General features: G+C 47.4%; 1 protein-coding gene across 5 annotated transcripts in view; it reads left to right on the top strand.

The window, feature by feature from the left end:
• Positions 1–16746, top strand: part of LOC140348275 (plasma membrane calcium-transporting ATPase 3-like) — a 74867-nt gene that overhangs the window by 29857 nt on the left and 28264 nt on the right. For 3 of the 5 annotated variants that reach the window (XM_072434309.1, XM_072434306.1, XM_072434307.1), the window contains exons 2-10: positions 968–1165; positions 2087–2344; positions 4168–4293; positions 7576–7701; positions 12029–12070; positions 12664–12828; positions 13839–13910; positions 15340–15482; positions 16598–16730. In XM_072434309.1, the coding sequence (XP_072290410.1) occupies positions 968–1165; positions 2087–2344; positions 4168–4293; positions 7576–7701; positions 12029–12070; positions 12664–12828; positions 13839–13910; positions 15340–15482; positions 16598–16730 (1263 nt within the window). Of the gene's footprint in view, positions 1–967; positions 1166–2086; positions 2345–4167; positions 4294–7575; positions 7702–10992; positions 11050–12028; positions 12071–12663; positions 12829–13838; positions 13911–15339; positions 15483–16597; positions 16731–16746 lie in introns of all 5 variants that reach the window. The other 2 variants (XM_072434308.1, XM_072434305.1) reach the window with 1 other exon arrangement.

Consider the following 16746-nt stretch of genomic DNA (forward strand, 5'->3'; position numbering starts at 1 on the left):
GTACAATAGGCTCCTCCCAATCAAAACACGTACAATAGGCTTTTCCCACTAAAAAACACGTACAATAGGCTCCTCCCACTAAACATACGTACAATAGGCTCCTCCCACTCAAAACACGTACAATAGGCTCCTCCCAATCAAAACACGTACAACAGGCTCCTCCCACTCAAAACACGTACAACAGGCTCCTCCCACTAAAAACATGTACAACAGGCTCCTCCCACTAAAAACATGTACAACAGGCTCCTCCCACTAAAACGTACAATAGGCTCCTCCCACTAAAACACTAAAAATAGGTTCCTCCCACTAAAAACAATGACACTTTCCTGGTTGAATAAATAAATGATGGCGTCTCCAGAAGATTCTGAAACATTTCTGTGGGATTATGAAGGGGGCGTGGCTCCTCCAGAAAGTTACATACTGTGCCTTTAATTTTGTTTAGTTGAACTTTATTAAATAACTAGTTACACAGAATTAAATAACTCGTTACACAGAGTTGCATGACTAGTCACACAGAGTTAAATAACTAGTTACACAGAGTTGAATAACTAGTTACACAGAGTTAAATAACTAGTCACACAGAGTTAAATAACTAGTTACACAGAGTTAAATAACTAGTCACACAGAATTAAATAACTAGTTACACAGAGTTGAATAACTAGTTACACAGAGTTAAATAACTAGTTACACAGAGTTAAATAACTAGTCACACAGAATTAAATAACTAGTTACACAGAGTTGAATAACTAGTTACACAGAGTTAAATAACTAGTCACACAGAATTAAATAACTAGTTACACAGAGTTAAATAACTAGTCACACAGAGTTGAATAACTAGTCACACAGAGTTAAATAACTAGTTACACAGAGTTGAATAACTAGTTGAAGTAGTGGTCTGTCCGTGTGTCCAGTCCCAGCTCTGAGATGCTGAACTGGGCCTCACACGTTTGCTCTTGTTCCTGACCAGGCCTGAGTGGAGATCCTGCTGACCTGGAGCGCAGAGGTCAAACCTTTGGACAGAACTTTATTCCTCCTAAAAAGGCCAAGACGTTTCTGGAGCTGGTTTGGGAGGCGCTTCAGGACGTGACGCTCATCATCCTGGAGATCGCAGCCATCATCTCCCTGGGCCTGTCCTTCTACCAGCCGCCGGGCAAAGACACCGAGGGTAAAGACCTGCTTTAGTTTAGTCCTGCTTTAGTCCTGGATTAGACCTGCTTTAGTCCTGGTTTTGTCCTGGATTAGACCTAGTTTAGTCCTGGTTTAGACCTGGTTTAGCCCTGCTTTAGCCCTGGTTTAGACCTGCTTTAGCCCTAGTTTTGCCCTGGTTTAGCCCTGGTTTAACCCTGCTTTAGCCCTTGTTTAGCCCTGGTTTAACCCTGCTTTAGCCCTGGTTTAGACCTAGTTTAGTCCTGGTTTAGCCCTGGTTTAACCCTGCTTTAGCCCTTGTTTAGCCCTGGTTTAACCCTGCTTTAGCCCTGGTTTAGACCTAGTTTAGCCCTGGTTTAGCCCTGGTTTAACCCTGCTTTAGCCCTTGTTTAGTCCTGGTTTAGTCCTGGTTTAGTCCTGGTTTAGACCTGCTTTAGCCCTGGTTTAGACCTAGTTTAGCCCTGGTTTAGCCCTGGTTTAACCCTGCTTTAGCCCTTGTTTAGTCCTGGTTTAGTCCTGGTTTAGTCCTGGTTTAGACCTGCTTTAGCCCTGGTTTAGACCTAGTTTAGCCCTGGTTTAGCCCTGGTTTAACCCTGCTTTAGCCCTTGTTTAGTCCTGGTTTAGTCCTGGTTTAGTCCTGGTTTAGACCTGCTTTAGCCCTGGTTTAGCCCTGGTTTAGCCCTAGTTTAGCCCTGGTTTAGCCCTGGTTTAACCCTGCTTTAGCCCTTGTTTAGTCCTGGTTTAGTCCTGGTTTAGTCCTGGTTTAGACCTGCTTTAGCCCTGGTTTAGACCTAGTTTAGCCCTGGTTTAGCCCTGGTTTAACCCTGCTTTAGCCCTTGTTTAGTCCTGGTTTAGTCCTGGTTTAGTCCTGGTTTAGACCTGCTTTAGCCCTGGTTTAGCCCTGGTTTAGCCCTGGTTTAACCCCTCTTTCTGCCCTCAGCGTGTGGAAACGTGTCGGCGGGGGCAGAGGATGAGGGCGAGGCGGAGGCCGGCTGGATCGAGGGCGCCGCCATCTTGCTGTCGGTGGTGTGCGTCGTCCTGGTAACGGCGTTCAACGACTGGAGCAAAGAGAAGCAGTTCCGGGGGCTGCAGTCCCGGATCGAGCAGGAGCAGAGGTTCGCTGTGGTGCGCAAAGGGAACATGATCCAGATCCCAGTGGCCGACATGGTGGTGGGAGACATGGCCCAGGTCAAGTACGGTGAGTGTCACGTCATACACATGGTGGTGGGGGACATGGCCCAGGTCAAGTACGGTGAGTGTCACGTCATACACATGGTGGTGGGAGACATGGCCCAGGTCAAGTACGGTGAGTGTCACGTCATACACATGGTGGTGGGAGACATGGCCCAGGTCAAGTACGGTGAGTGTCACGTCATACACATGGTGGTGGGAGACATGGCCCAGGTCAAGTACGGTGAGTGTCACGTCATACACATGGTGGTGGGAGACATGGCCCAGGTCAAGTACGGTGAGTGTCACGTCATACACATGGTGGTGGGGGACATGGCCCAGGTCAAGTACGGTGAGTGTCACGTCATACACATGGTGGTGGGGGACATGGCCCAGGTCAAGTACGGTGAGTGTCACGTCATACACATGGTGGTGGGAGACATGGCCCAGGTCAAGTACGGTGAGTGTCACGTCATACACATGGTGGTGGGGGACATGGTCCAGGTCAAGTACGGTGAGTGTCACGTCATACACATGGTGGTGGGGGACATGGCCCAGGTCAAGTACGGTGAGTGTCACATCATACACATGGTGGTGGGAGACATGGCCCAGGTCAAGTACGGTGAGTGTCACGTCATACACATGGTGGTGGGAGACATGGCCCAGGTCAAGTACGGTGAGTGTCACGTCATACACATGGTGGTGGGAGACATGGCCCAGGTCAAGTACGGTGAGTGTCACGTCATACACATGGTGGTGGGAGACATGGCCCAGGTCAAGTACGGTGAGTGTCACGTCATACACATGGTGGTGGGGGACATGGCCCAGGTCAAGTACGGTGAGTGTCACGTCATACACATGGTGGTGGGAGACATGGCCCAGGTCAAGTACGGTGAGTGTCACGTCATACACATGGTGGTGGGAGACATGGCCCAGGTCAAGTACGGTGAGTGTCACGTCATACACATGGTGGTGGGAGACATGGCCCAGGTCAAGTACGGTGAGTGTCACGTCATACACATGGTTAGTAAGATACACAAGGACACAAGGGCACATGGGTACAAGGGCACAAGGACACGAGGACACAAGGCCACGAGGACACAAGGACACAAGGGCACAAGGGCACAAGTGCACGAGGGCACAAGTGCACAAGGACACAAGGGCACAAGTGCACAAGGACACAAGGGCACAAGTGCACAAGGACACAAGGGCACAAGTGTACAGGGCATGAGGTCTCAATACCTGAAGTACTTTTAAGGACTCAAGGACACAAGGCGCAGGAGGTCCACACTTCAGAGTGTCGTGTGATTAAACACAAAGCCAAAGCTCAGTTTCGTTTGGATCTTTTGCTGAATCAGACCAAACGTTTTTGCATTTTTTAAATTCAAAATGAATTATGCTTCTGACAAACACGACAAAACGATCGTCTCAGTTCGATTGAACTCTTTGTTCATCCGTCTGTTTGGAAAAGAACACACTTCGTTTTGTTGTTCCAGCTTCAAATCCTCAGAACGACACAACGAAGCCGAAGGAATCAAACATTTAAACGATTAACTTCACATCCAAATGACGATGATCTCAAGAAATAAGGAACTGAATCCCAGAAATATCACTTAGTCTGTTTTTTATTACAAAAGATGGGAATAAATTCAGCTTCACAAAAGTATAATTAGTGATAAAGTGTGAAATATCAGTAGTTAAAGTAAAAACTATTGTGTCAACTTTACTGTGAGTGTTTGTCCAGTAAACGTCTAAGCGTGTAATAATGACCTAAGAAGCTCACATGTCTGACACTATGTTATGACCTTCAGAGGTTCATCGTAGGTTCTTTGTTGAATTCTTTGTTTTTAGGAGACCTGCTGCCGGCCGATGGGATCCTGGTCCAGGGAAACGACCTGAAGATCGACGAGAGTTCTCTGACCGGAGAGTCTGACCATGTGCGCAAGTGTGTGGACAGAGACCCCATGTTACTGTCAGGTCTGTAACACTCCCTAAAGTCTAACAACAATGTGTAACACTCGCTAAAGTCTTAGAACAATGTGTAACACTCCCTAAAGTCTTAGAACAATGTGTAACACTCCCTAAAGTCTAAGAACAATGTGTAACACTCCCTAAAGTCTAAGAACAATGTGTAACACTCCCTAAAGTCTTAGAACGATGTGTAACATTCCCTAAAGTCTTAGAACAATGTGTAACACTCCCTAAAGTCTTAGAACAATGTGTAACACTCCCTAAAGTCTTAGAACAATGTGTAACACTCCCTAAAGTCTTGGAACAATGTGTAACACTCCCTAAAGTCTTAGAACGATGTGTAACATTCCCTAAAGTCTTAGAACGATGTGTAACACTCCCTAAAGTCTTAGAACAATGTGTAACACTCCCTAAAGTCTTAGAACAATGTGTAACACTCCCTAAAGTCTTAGAACAATGTGTAACACTCCCTAAAGTCTTAGAACAATGTGTAACACTCCCTAAAGTCTTAGAACAATGTGTAACACTCCCTAAAGTCTTAGAACAATGTGTAACACTCCCTAAAGTCTAAGAACAATGTGTAACACTCCCTAAAGTCTTAGAACAATGTGTAACACTCCCTAAAGTCTAAGAACAATGTGTAACACTCCCTAAAGTCTTAGAACAATGTGTAACACTCCCTAAAGTCTTAGAACAATGTGTAACACTCGCTTAAGTCTTAGAACAATGTGTAACACTCCCTAAAGTCTAAGAACAATGTGTAACACTCCCTAAAGTCTAAGAACAATGTGTAACACTCCCTAAAGTCTTGGAACAATGTGTAACACTCCCTAAAGTCTTAGAACAATGTGTAACACTCCCTAAAGTCTTAGAACAATGTGTAACACTCCCTAAAGTCTTAGAACAATGTGTAACACTCCCTAAAGTCTTAGAACGATGTGTAACATTCCCTAAAGTCTTAGAACAATGTGTAACACTCCCTAAAGTCTTGGAACGATGTGTAACACTCCCTAAAGTCTTAGAACGATGTGTAACATTCCCTAAAGTCTTAGAACAATGTGTAACACTCCCTAAAGTCTTAGAACAATGTGTAACACTCCCTAAAGTCTTAGAACAATGTGTAACACTCCCTAAAGTCTTAGAACAATGTGTAACACTCCCTAAAGTCTAAGAACAATGTGTAACACTCCCTAAAGTCTTAGAACAATGTGTAACACTCCCTAAAGTCTAAGAACAATGTGTAACACTCCCTAAAGTCTTAGAACAATGTGTAACACTCCCTAAAGTCTAAGAACAATGTGTAACACTCCCTAAAGTCTAAGAACAATGTGTAACACTCCCTAAAGTCTTAGAACAATGTGTAACACTCCCTAAAGTCTTAGAACAATGTGTAACACTCCCTAAAGTCTTAGAACAATGTGTAACACTCCCTAAAGTCTTGGAACGATGTGTAACACTCCCTAAAGTCTTAGAACAATGTGTAACACTCCCTAAAGTCTTAGAACAATGTGTAACACTCCCTAAAGTCTTAGAACAATGTGTAACACTCCCTAAAGTCTTAGAACAATGTGTAACACTCCCTAAAGTCTAAGAACAATGTGTAACACTCCCTAAAGTCTTAGAACAATGTGTAACACTCCCTAAAGTCTAAGAACAATGTGTAACACTCCCTAAAGTCTTAGAACAATGTGTAACACTCCCTAAAGTCTAAGAACAATGTGTAACACTCCCTAAAGTCTAAGAACAATGTGTAACACTCCCTAAAGTCTTGGAACAATGTGTAACACTCCCTAAAGTCTTAGAACAATGTGTAACACTCCCTAAAGTCTTAGAACAATGTGTAACACTCCCTAAAGTCTAAGAACAATGTGTAACACTCCCTAAAGTCTAAGAACAATGTGTAACACTCCCTAAAGTCTAAGAACAATGTGTAACACTCCCTAAAGTCTTGGAACAATGTGTAACACTCCCTAAAGTCTTAGAACAATGTGTAACACTCCCTAAAGTCTAAGAACAATGTGTAACACTCCCTAAAGTCCAAGAACAATGTGTAACACTCCCTAAAGTCTTAGAACAATGTGTAACACTCCCTAAAGTCTAAGAACAATGTGTAAAACTCCCTAAAGTCTTAGAACAATGTGTAACACTCCCTAAAGTCTAAGAACAATGTGTAAAACTCCCTAAAGTCTAAGAACAATGTGTAAAACTCCCTAAAGTCTTAGAACAATGTGTAACACTCCCTAAAGTCCAAGAACAATGTGTAACACTCCCTAAAGTCTAAGAACAATGTGTAACACTCCCTAAAGTCCAAGAACAATGTGTAACACTCCCTAAAGTCTAAGAACAATGTGTAACACTCCCTAAAGTCTAAGAACAATGTGTAACACTCCCTAAAGTCTTAGAACAATGTGTAACACTCCCTAAAGTCCAAGAACAATGTGTAACACTCCCTAAAGTCTTAGAACAATGTGTAACACTCCCTAAAGTCTTAGAACAATGTGTAACACTCGCTAAAGTCTAAGAACAATGTGTAACACTCCCTAAAGTCCAAGAACAATGTGTAACACTCCCTAAAGTCCAAGAACAATGTGTAACACTCCCTAAAGTCTTAGAACAATGTGTAACACTCCCTAAAGTCTTAGAACAATGTGTAACACTCCCTAAAGTCCAAGAACAATGTTTAACACTCCCTAAAGTCCAAGAACAATTTGTAACACTCCCTAAAGTCTTAGAACAATGTGTAACACTCCCTAAAGTCTTAGAACAATGTGTAACACTCCCTAAAGTCCAAGAACAATTTGTAACACTCCCTGTTCACTTGGGCGTGGCCACTCGGGCGTGTTCACCCGGGCGTGTTCACTTGGGCGTGGCCACTCGGGCGTGTTCACTTGGGCGTGGCCGCTCGGGCATGTTCACTTGGGCGTGGCCACTCGGGCGTGTTCACTTGGGCGTGGCCACTCGGGCATGTTCACTTGGGCGTGGCCACTCGGGCGTGTTCACTTGGGCGTTGCCGCTCGGGCATGTTCACTTGGGCGTGGCCACTCGGGCGTGTTCACTTGGGCGTGGCCACTCGGGCGTGTTCACCCGGGCGTGTTCACTTGGGCGTGGCCGCTCGGGCGTGTTCACTTGGGCGTGGCCGCTCGGGCGTGTTCACTTGGGCGTGGCCGCTCGGGCGTGTTCACTTGGGCGTGGCCGCTCGGGCATGTTCACTTGGGCGTGGCCGCTCGGGCATGTTCTCTTGGGCGTGGCCTCTCGGGCGTGTTCGCTGACGTTGCGTTGTCGCCGCAGGCACTCACGTGATGGAGGGCTCGGGGAGGATGCTGGTCACGGCGGTGGGCGTGAACTCTCAGACCGGCATCATCTTCACGCTGCTCGGCGCCGGAGACTTGGAGGAGGACGCCAAAGACAAGAAAGGTGAGCTTACGAGCCTCATGATGACCTTTGACCTTCCCTCCGATCGTCACAAAAACACCAAAGAGAGCAAGCGAGGAAGAGCGAGAGAAACCGGTTTGTAAAGCGACGGTCGAGACGATGAAATGTGGGAAATAAATCTGAATGTTTATTGTGAACGTTGTCGTGACGATGTTAAGTTTGTCCTTTAAAGTGGAGAATGCTACGAAAAGACGTTTGTAACTTGTGTTCTGAGGACGTAGGGGACATTCTGAGGACATGAGGATGTGGGGGACATTCTGAGGACATGAGGATGTGGGGGACATTCTGAAGACGTGGGGGACATTGTGAGAACGTGGGGGACATTCTGAGGATGTGGGGAACATTCTGAGGTCGTGAGGACGTGGGGGACATTCTGATGACGTGGGGGACATTCTGAGGATGTGGGGGACATTCTGAGGACATGAGGACATGGGGGACATTCTAAGGACATGAGGACGTGGGGAACATTCTGAGGACGTGGGGGACATTCTGAGGACATTCTAAGGACATGAGGACGTGGGGGACATTCTGAGGATGTGGGGGACATTCTGAGGTTGTGAGAACGTGGGGGACATTCTGAGGATGTGGGGGACATTCTGAGGTCGTGAGGACGTGGGGGACATTCTGATGACGTGGGGGACATTCTGAGGATGTGGGGGACATTCTGAGGACATGAGGACATGGGGGACATTCTAAGGACATGAGGACGTGGGGAACATTCTGAGGACGTGGGGGACATTCTGAGGACATTCTAAGGACATGAGGACGTGGGGGACATTCTGAGGATGTGGGGGACATTCTGAGGTTGTGAGAACGTGGGGGACATTCTGAGGATGTGGGGAACATTCTGAGGTCGTGAGGACGTGGGGGACATTCTGATGACGTGGGGGGCATTCTGAGGACATGGGGGACATTCTAAGGACATGAGGACGTGGGGAACATTCTGAGGACGTGGGGGACATTCTGATGACGTGGGGGACATTCTGAGGATGTGGGGGACATTCTGAGGACATGAAGACATGGGGGACATTCTAAGGACATGAGGACGTGGGGGACATTCTAAGGACATGAGGACGTGGGGAACATTCTGAGGATGTGGGGGACATTCTGGGACGTGGGGGACATTATGATGATGTGGGGGACATTCTGAGGATGTGGGGGACATTCTAAGGACATGAGGACTTGGGGGACATTCTGAGGATGTGAGCACGTGGGGGACATTCTGAAGACGTGGGGGAACATTCTGAGGACGTGGGGAACATTCTGAAGATGTGGGGGACATTCTGAGGATGTGGGGACATTCTGAAGATGTGGGGGACATTCTGAGGATGTGGGGACATTCTGAGGACGTGGGGGATATTCTGAGGATGTGGGGGACATTCTGATGACGTGGGGGACATTCTGAAGACTTGAGGACGTGGGAGACATTTTGAGGACGTCGGGGACATTCTGAGGACGTGGGGGACATTCTGATGACGTGGGGGACATTCTGAGGATGTGGGGGACATTCTGAGGACATGAAGACATGGGGGACATTCTAAGGACATGAGGACGTGGGGGACATTCTAAGGACATGAGGACTGGGGAACATTCTGAGGATGTGGGGGACATTCTGGGACGTGGGGGACATTATGATGATGTGGGGGACATTCTGAGGATGTGGGGGACATTCTAAGGACATGAGGACTTGGGGGACATTCTGAGGATGTGAGCACGTGGGGGACATTCTGAAGACGTGGGGGAACATTCTGAGGACGTGGGGAACATTCTGAAGATGTGGGGGACATTCTGAGGATGTGGGGACATTCTGAAGATGTGGGGGACATTCTGAGGATGTGGGGACATTCTGAGGACGTGGGGGATATTCTGAGGATGTGGGGGACATTCTGATGACGTGGGGGACATTCTGAAGACTTGAGGACGTGGGAGACATTTTGAGGACGTCGGGGACATTCTGAGGACATGAGGACATGGGGGACATTCTAAGGACATGAGGACGTGGGGAACATTCTGAGGACGTGGGGGACATTCTGAGGATGTGGGGGACATTCTGAGGTTGTGAGAACGTGGGGGACATTCTGAGGATGTGGGGAACATTCTGAGGTCGTGAGGACGTGGGGGACATTCTGATGACGTGGGGGACATTGTGAGAACGTGGGGGACATTCTGAGGATGTGGGGAACATTCTGAGGTCGTGAGGACGTGGGGGACATTCTGATGACGTGGGGGACATTCTGAGGATGTGGGGGACATTCTGAGGACATGAGGACATGGGGGACATTCTAAGGACATGAGGACGTGGGGAACATTCTGAAGACGTGGGGGACATTCTGAGGACATTCTAAGGACATGAGGACGTGGGGGACATTCTGAGGATGTGGGGGACATTCTGAGGTTGTGAGAACGTGGGGGACATTCTGAGGATGTGGGGAACATTCTGAGGTCGTGAGGACGTGGGGGACATTCTGATGACGTGGGGGGCATTCTGAGGACATTCTAAGGACATGAGGACGTGGGGAACATTCTGAGGACGTGGGGGACATTCTGATGACGTGGGGGACATTCTGAGGATGTGGGGGACATTCTGAGGACATGAAGACATGGGGGACATTCTAAGGACATGAGGACGTGGGGGACATTCTAAGGACATGAGGACGTGGGGAACATTCTGAGGATGTGGGGGACATTCTGGGACGTGGGGGACATTCTGATGACGTGGGGGACATTATGATGATGTGGGGGACATTCTGAGGATGTGGGGGACATTCTAAGGACATGAGGATGTGGGGAACATTCTGAGGATGTCAGCACGTGGGGGACATTCTGAAGAAGTGGGGGACATTCTGAGGATGTGGGGGACATTCTGAGGACATGAGGACTTGGGGGACATTCTGAGGATGTTAGCACGTGGGGGACATTCTGAAGACGTGGGGGAACATTCTGAGGACGTGGGGAACATTCTGAAGATGTGGGGGACATTCTGAGGATGTGGGGGACATTCTGAGGATGTGGGGACATTCTGAGGACGTGGGGGATATTCTGAGGATGTGGGGGACATTCTGATGACGTGGGGGACATTCTGAAGACTTGAGGACGTGGGAGACATTTTGAGGACGTCGGGGACATTCAGAGGACGTCGGGGACGTGGGGGACATTCTAAGGACGTGGAGGACATTGTGAGGACGTGGGGACATTCTGAGGACGTGGGGGACATTCTGAGGACGTGGATGGTTTTGGTTTGATCTGTTTGTCTTTTGTCTCACGTCCAAACAGAGGAACACATTCAGGGCCTCCCCTCCACAGACGCCACTCACAACACAGTGACCAATGGTATGTGAGCATTCAGCCCTATGCCCCGCCCCCTCCTCCCCTCAAACCAATCAGATTCCCCCAGTAAACGGTGCCGTGACAGTGGCCACACCCCCTCCTCTGATCCAAGTGTTTTAGTGTTTTTACTGTGAAGCGCCCTGTACTCCGAATATCACAAATATTCACGAATATCACAAATACTCATGAATATCACAAATAATCACAAATATCACAAATACTCAAGAATATCACAAATATCACAAATACTCATGAATATCACAAATAATCACAAATATCACAAATACTCAAGAATAGCACAAATATCACAAATAATCACAAAAATCACAAAAATCACAAATAATCACAAATACTCACTAATATCACAAATATCACATACTCACGAATACTGACAAATATCACAAATACTCATGAATATCACAGATACTCAAGATTATCACAAATACAAACACACACAGATATCATGAATATCACAAAAACTCACACATACTGACAAATACTTAGAAATATCAGGTTTTATCTAGAAAATACACACGTCTGAAATATGAGTTTATTTAGATTTATTGAGACAGGGAAATTTCACAAGTAAATATGACCTGGTTTAGTCCTGGTTTAGTCCTGGTTTAGTCCTGGTTTAGTCCTGGTTTAAACCTGGTTTAGTCCTGGTTTAGACCTGGTTTAGACCTGGTTTAGTCCTGGTTTAGTCCTGGTTTAGTCCTGGTTTAGTCCTGGTTTAGTCCTGGTTTAAACCTGGTTTAGTCCTGGTTTAGTCCTGGTTTAGACCTGGTTTAGTCCTGGTTTAGTCCTGGTTTAGACCTGGTTTAGACCTGGTTTAGTCCTGGTTTAGTCCTGGTTTAAACCTGGTCTGGTGCATGAGGCTGAAGAGCTTCAGTATTGCTGGTTCTTGGGGTCAGAGCTCTGGAGGTCCAGCAGAGGCACAGCAGCTTCACCTCCTCAGACTCTCATCTTCTCTGTGTTCCAGGGAAACAGCCTGATGGAGCCGTGGAGAACAACCAAAACAAAGGTAAAGATCTGAAGGTCCACACTGAGACCTCTGAAGGATGAGACCTCTGAAGGGTGAGACCTCTGAAGGATGAGACCTCTGAAGGATGAGACCTCTGAAGGATGAGACCTCTGAAGGATGAGACCTCTGAAGGATGAGACCTCTGAAGGATGAGACCTCTGAAGGATGAGACCTCTGAAGGATGAGACCTCTGAAGGGTGAGAGCTCTGAAGGATGAGACCTCTGAAGGATGAGACCTCTGAAGGATGAGACCTCTGAAGGATGAGACCTCTGAAGGGTGAGAGCTCTGAAGGATGAGACCTCTGAAGGGTGAGACCTCTGAAGGATGAGACCTCTGAAGGGTGAGACCTCTGAAGGATGAGACCTCTGAAGGGTGAGACCTCTGAAGGGTGAGACCTCTGAAGGGTGAGACCTCTGAAGGATGAGACCTCTGAAGGGTGAGACCTCTGAAGGATGAGAGCTCTGAAGGATGAGACCTCTAAAGGATGAGACCTCTAAAGGACCAGTGGTTCTGTCTGGACCACGAGCCACTGGGCCAAACACAGTACTGAACATGTACAGGTCACAGTGTGTTGAAGTGTGTTGTGTTTCAGCCAAGAAGCAGGACGGGGGCGTGGCCATGGAGATGCAGCCTCTGAAGAGCGCAGAGGGAGGAGAGGTGGAAGAGCGGGAGAAGAAGAAGACCAGTGTGCCCAAGAAAGAGAAGAGCGTCCTGCAGGGGAAGCTCACCAAGCTCGCTGTGCAGATCGGCAAAGCGGGTAAGACACACACATCCACACACTCTGGCACCAGCAGGAGGCTCTCTGGCACCAGCAGGGGGCCTCTGGCACTAGCAGGAGGCCCTCTGGCACCAGCAGGAGGCCCTCTGGCACCAATAGGAGGCCCTCTGACATCAGCAGGAGGCCCTCTGGCACCAGCAGGGGGCCTCTGGCACCAGCATGAGGCCTCTGGCACCAGCAGGAGGCCCTCTGGCACCAGCAGGAGGCCTCTGGCACCAGCAGGAGGCCCTCTGGCACCAGCAGGAGGCCCTCTGGCATTAGCAGGAGGCCGGTCCATGTTTAGTCCTGACTCTGGCTCCAGCAGGAGGCCCTCTGGCACTAACAGGAGGCCCTCTGGCACCAGCAGGAGGCCGGTCCACACACTGATCTGTTGGATGCAGTGACAGAGTGAATGGTCCATATTCACTTGCCGACAGTGAAACATAGATCTGACTCGTCTGCATCATTGTGATAGGTCACATGTTCACTGCGTGTCATGTGACCTAACGACAGCATGTAGAGGTTGAACAGAAGGGGTTCCAGGACTGACCCTTGTGGCACTCCACAGGTCAGGGGTGTGTGGTCTGAGACACAAAGTACTTCCTGTCTTCCAGATAGGACCTTAACCAGTTTAGGGCAGTGCCAGTGATGACCACCCAGTCCTCTAGTCTCTGTAAGAGGGTCCCATGATCGACAGTGTCAAAAGCAGCATCAGATATGACAGAATTAAGACTGAGGATTTGCCCGTGTCAGTGTTCAGGAGGATGTCATTTGTCACCATGACAACAGCAGTCTCAGTGTGACGAGGTCTAAAATCTGAAAAACATCTAATGAGTCGTTTATTAAGAGGAAATCTGTGAAATGTCAGATTAGAGACGATAAATCTCCATTTTCACTGTTAAAACATGAATTTTGCTGCTGCTCAGTTTGATATTGTCTATATAACTCTGGTTCTAAACTCTGTTTGTGCGTTTGTTTGTTTGTTTGTTTGTTTGTTTGTTTGTTTTCAGGTTTGGTGATGTCGGCGATCACTGTCATCATCCTCGTTCTTTATTTTGTCATCGACGCATTTGTAATTGAAGGTTTGTGGAGGTTTGATGCTGTCCTGTTCTAGACCTGTTCTAGACCCATTTTAGACCAGTTCTAGACCCGTTCTAGACCCATTTTAGACCAGTTCTAGACATGTTCTAGACCCGTTCCAGACCTGTCTAAGACCTGTTTTGGACCGGCTCAAGACCTGTTTTAGACCTGTTTTAGACCCCTTCTAGACCAGTTTTGGACCTGTTGCAGACCCATTCTAGAGCCTTTCTAGAAATGTTCTAGACACGTTCTAGATCTGTTCTGGACCTGTTTCAAACCTGTTCTGGACCTGTTTTAGACCTGTTTTGGACATGTTCTAGATCTGTTCTAGACCTGTTTCAGACCTGTTTTGGACATGTTTTGGACCGGCTCTAGACCAGTTTTAGACCTGCTTTAGACCCGCTGCAGACGCGTTCAAGACCCATTCTAGAGCCTTTCCAGAAATGTTCTAGACCCGTTCTAGATCTGTTCTGGACCCGTTCTAGACCCGTTCTAGACCTGTACCAAACCTGTTTTGGACATGTTTTAGACCTGCTCTAGACCTGTTTTAGACCCATTCTAGACCCTTTCTATACCTGTTCTAGACATGTTCTAGACCCGTTTTAGACCTGTTCTAGACCCGTTCTAGGCATGTTTTAGACCTGTTCTGGACCTGTTTTGGACCTGTTTTGGACATGTTCAGGACCTGTTCTAGTCATGTTCTAGTCCTGTTCTAGACATGTTCTAGACCCGTTTTAGACCCGTTCTAGACCTGTTTTAGACCTGTTCTGGACCTGTTTTAGACATGCTCTGGACCTGTTCTAGTCCTGTTCTGGACCTGTTTTGGACCTGTTTTGGACATGTTCAGGACCTGTTCTAGTCATGTTCTAGTCCTGTTCTAGACATGTTCTAGACCCGTTTTAGACCCGTTCTAGACCTGTTTTAGACCTGTTCTGGACCTGTTTTAGACCTGTTTTGGACATGCTCTGGACCTGTTCTAGTCCTGTTCTAGACGTGTTCGAGACCTGTTCTAGACATGTTCTGGACATGTTCTAGACCCGTTTTAGACCTATTCTGGACCTGTTTTGGACATGTACTGGACCTGTTTTAGTCCTGTTCTAGACGTGTACTAGACCAGTTTTAGACCCGTTCTAGACCTGTTTTGGACCTGTTTTAGACCTGTTTTGGACATGTTCTGTACCTGTTTTAGTCCTATTCTAGACCTGTTCTAGACCTGTTCTAGACCCATTTTAGACCCGTTCTAGACCTTTTTTAGACCTGTTCTGGACCTGTTTTAGACCTGTTTCGGACATGTTCTAGACCTGTTCTAGACCTGTAATAGACTTGTTATAGACGTGTTCTAGATCCGTTCTGGACCAGTTCTGGACCTGTTTTAGACCTGTTTTAGACCTGTTCTAGACCTGTTCTAGACCTGTGACACGTGTGCTTCAGGGCGGACGTGGATGGCAGAGTGCACTCCGGTTTACGTCCAGTACTTTGTCAAGTTCTTCATCATCGGCGTCACGGTTCTGGTGGTGGCAGTTCCTGAGGGTTTGCCACTCGCCGTCACCATCTCACTGGCCTATTCTGTCAAGGTGAGAACACGTCACACGTAACACGTGTTCTGAAGCTCACACGTGTTCTGAAGATCACACGTGTTCTGAAGCTCACACGTGTTCTGAAGATCACACGTGTTCTGAAGCTCACACGTGTTCTGAAGATCACACGTGTTCTGAAGATCACACGTGTTCTGAAGATCACACATGTTCTGAAGATCACACGTGTTCTGAAGATCACACATGTTCTGACACATGTTCAGACACATGTTCAGACACATGTTCAGACACATGTTCAGACACATGTTCAGACACATGTTCTGACACATGTTCTGACACATGTTCAGACACATGTTCAGACACATGTTCTGACACATGTTCTGACACATGTTCAGACACATGTTCTGACTCGTGTTCTGACGCATGTTCTGAAGATCACACATGTTCAGACACATGTTCTGACTCGTGTTCTGACGCATGTTCTGAAGATCACACATGTTCAGACACATGTTCTGACACATGTTCTGACTCGTGTTCTGACGCATGTTCTGAAGATCACACATGTTCAGACACATGTTCTGACACATGTTCTCACACATGTTCAGACACATGTTCTGACTCGTGTTCTGACGCATGTTCTGAAGATCACACATGTTCAGACACATGTTCTGACACATGTTCTCACACATGTTCAGACACATGTTCTGACTCGTGTTCTGACGCATGTTCTGAAGATCACACATGTTCAGACACATGTTCAGACACATGTTCTGACACATGTTCTGACACATGTTCAGACACATGTTCAGACACATGTTCTGACACATGTTCTGACACATGTTCTGACACATGTTCAGACACATGTTCTGACACATGTTCTGACACATGTTCTGACGCATGTTCTGAAGATCACACATGTTCTGACACATGTTCTGACACATGTTCTGACACATGTTCTGAAGATCACACATGTTCAGACACATGTTCAGACACATGTTCTGACACATGTTCACGCTCCTGGACCATGTGGTTTGGTGCTTTTAACTAAACGTGGATCTGGTTCTCGTGAAGCTTCAGGAGAACGTGTTACGGATCAGATCTGGCGTGAGGAGACTCTTTTGTGTTTGTTCTGACTCTTCTTCGTCTCCGAACAGAAAATGATGAAGGACAATAACCTGGTGAGACACTTGGACGCGTGTGAGACGATGGGAAACGCCACGGCCATTTGCTCCGACAAGACGGGAACGCTGACCACCAACCGCATGACCGTGGTCCAGTCCTACATCGGTGAGTGACCTTTGAC

This window comes from Eucyclogobius newberryi, unplaced genomic scaffold (genome assembly GCF_026437365.1).
Source record: "Eucyclogobius newberryi isolate DKJ021-1_F unplaced genomic scaffold, fEucNew1.0.hap1 SCAF_65, whole genome shotgun sequence".
Lineage (NCBI taxonomy): Eukaryota > Metazoa > Chordata > Actinopteri > Gobiiformes > Gobiidae > Eucyclogobius > Eucyclogobius newberryi.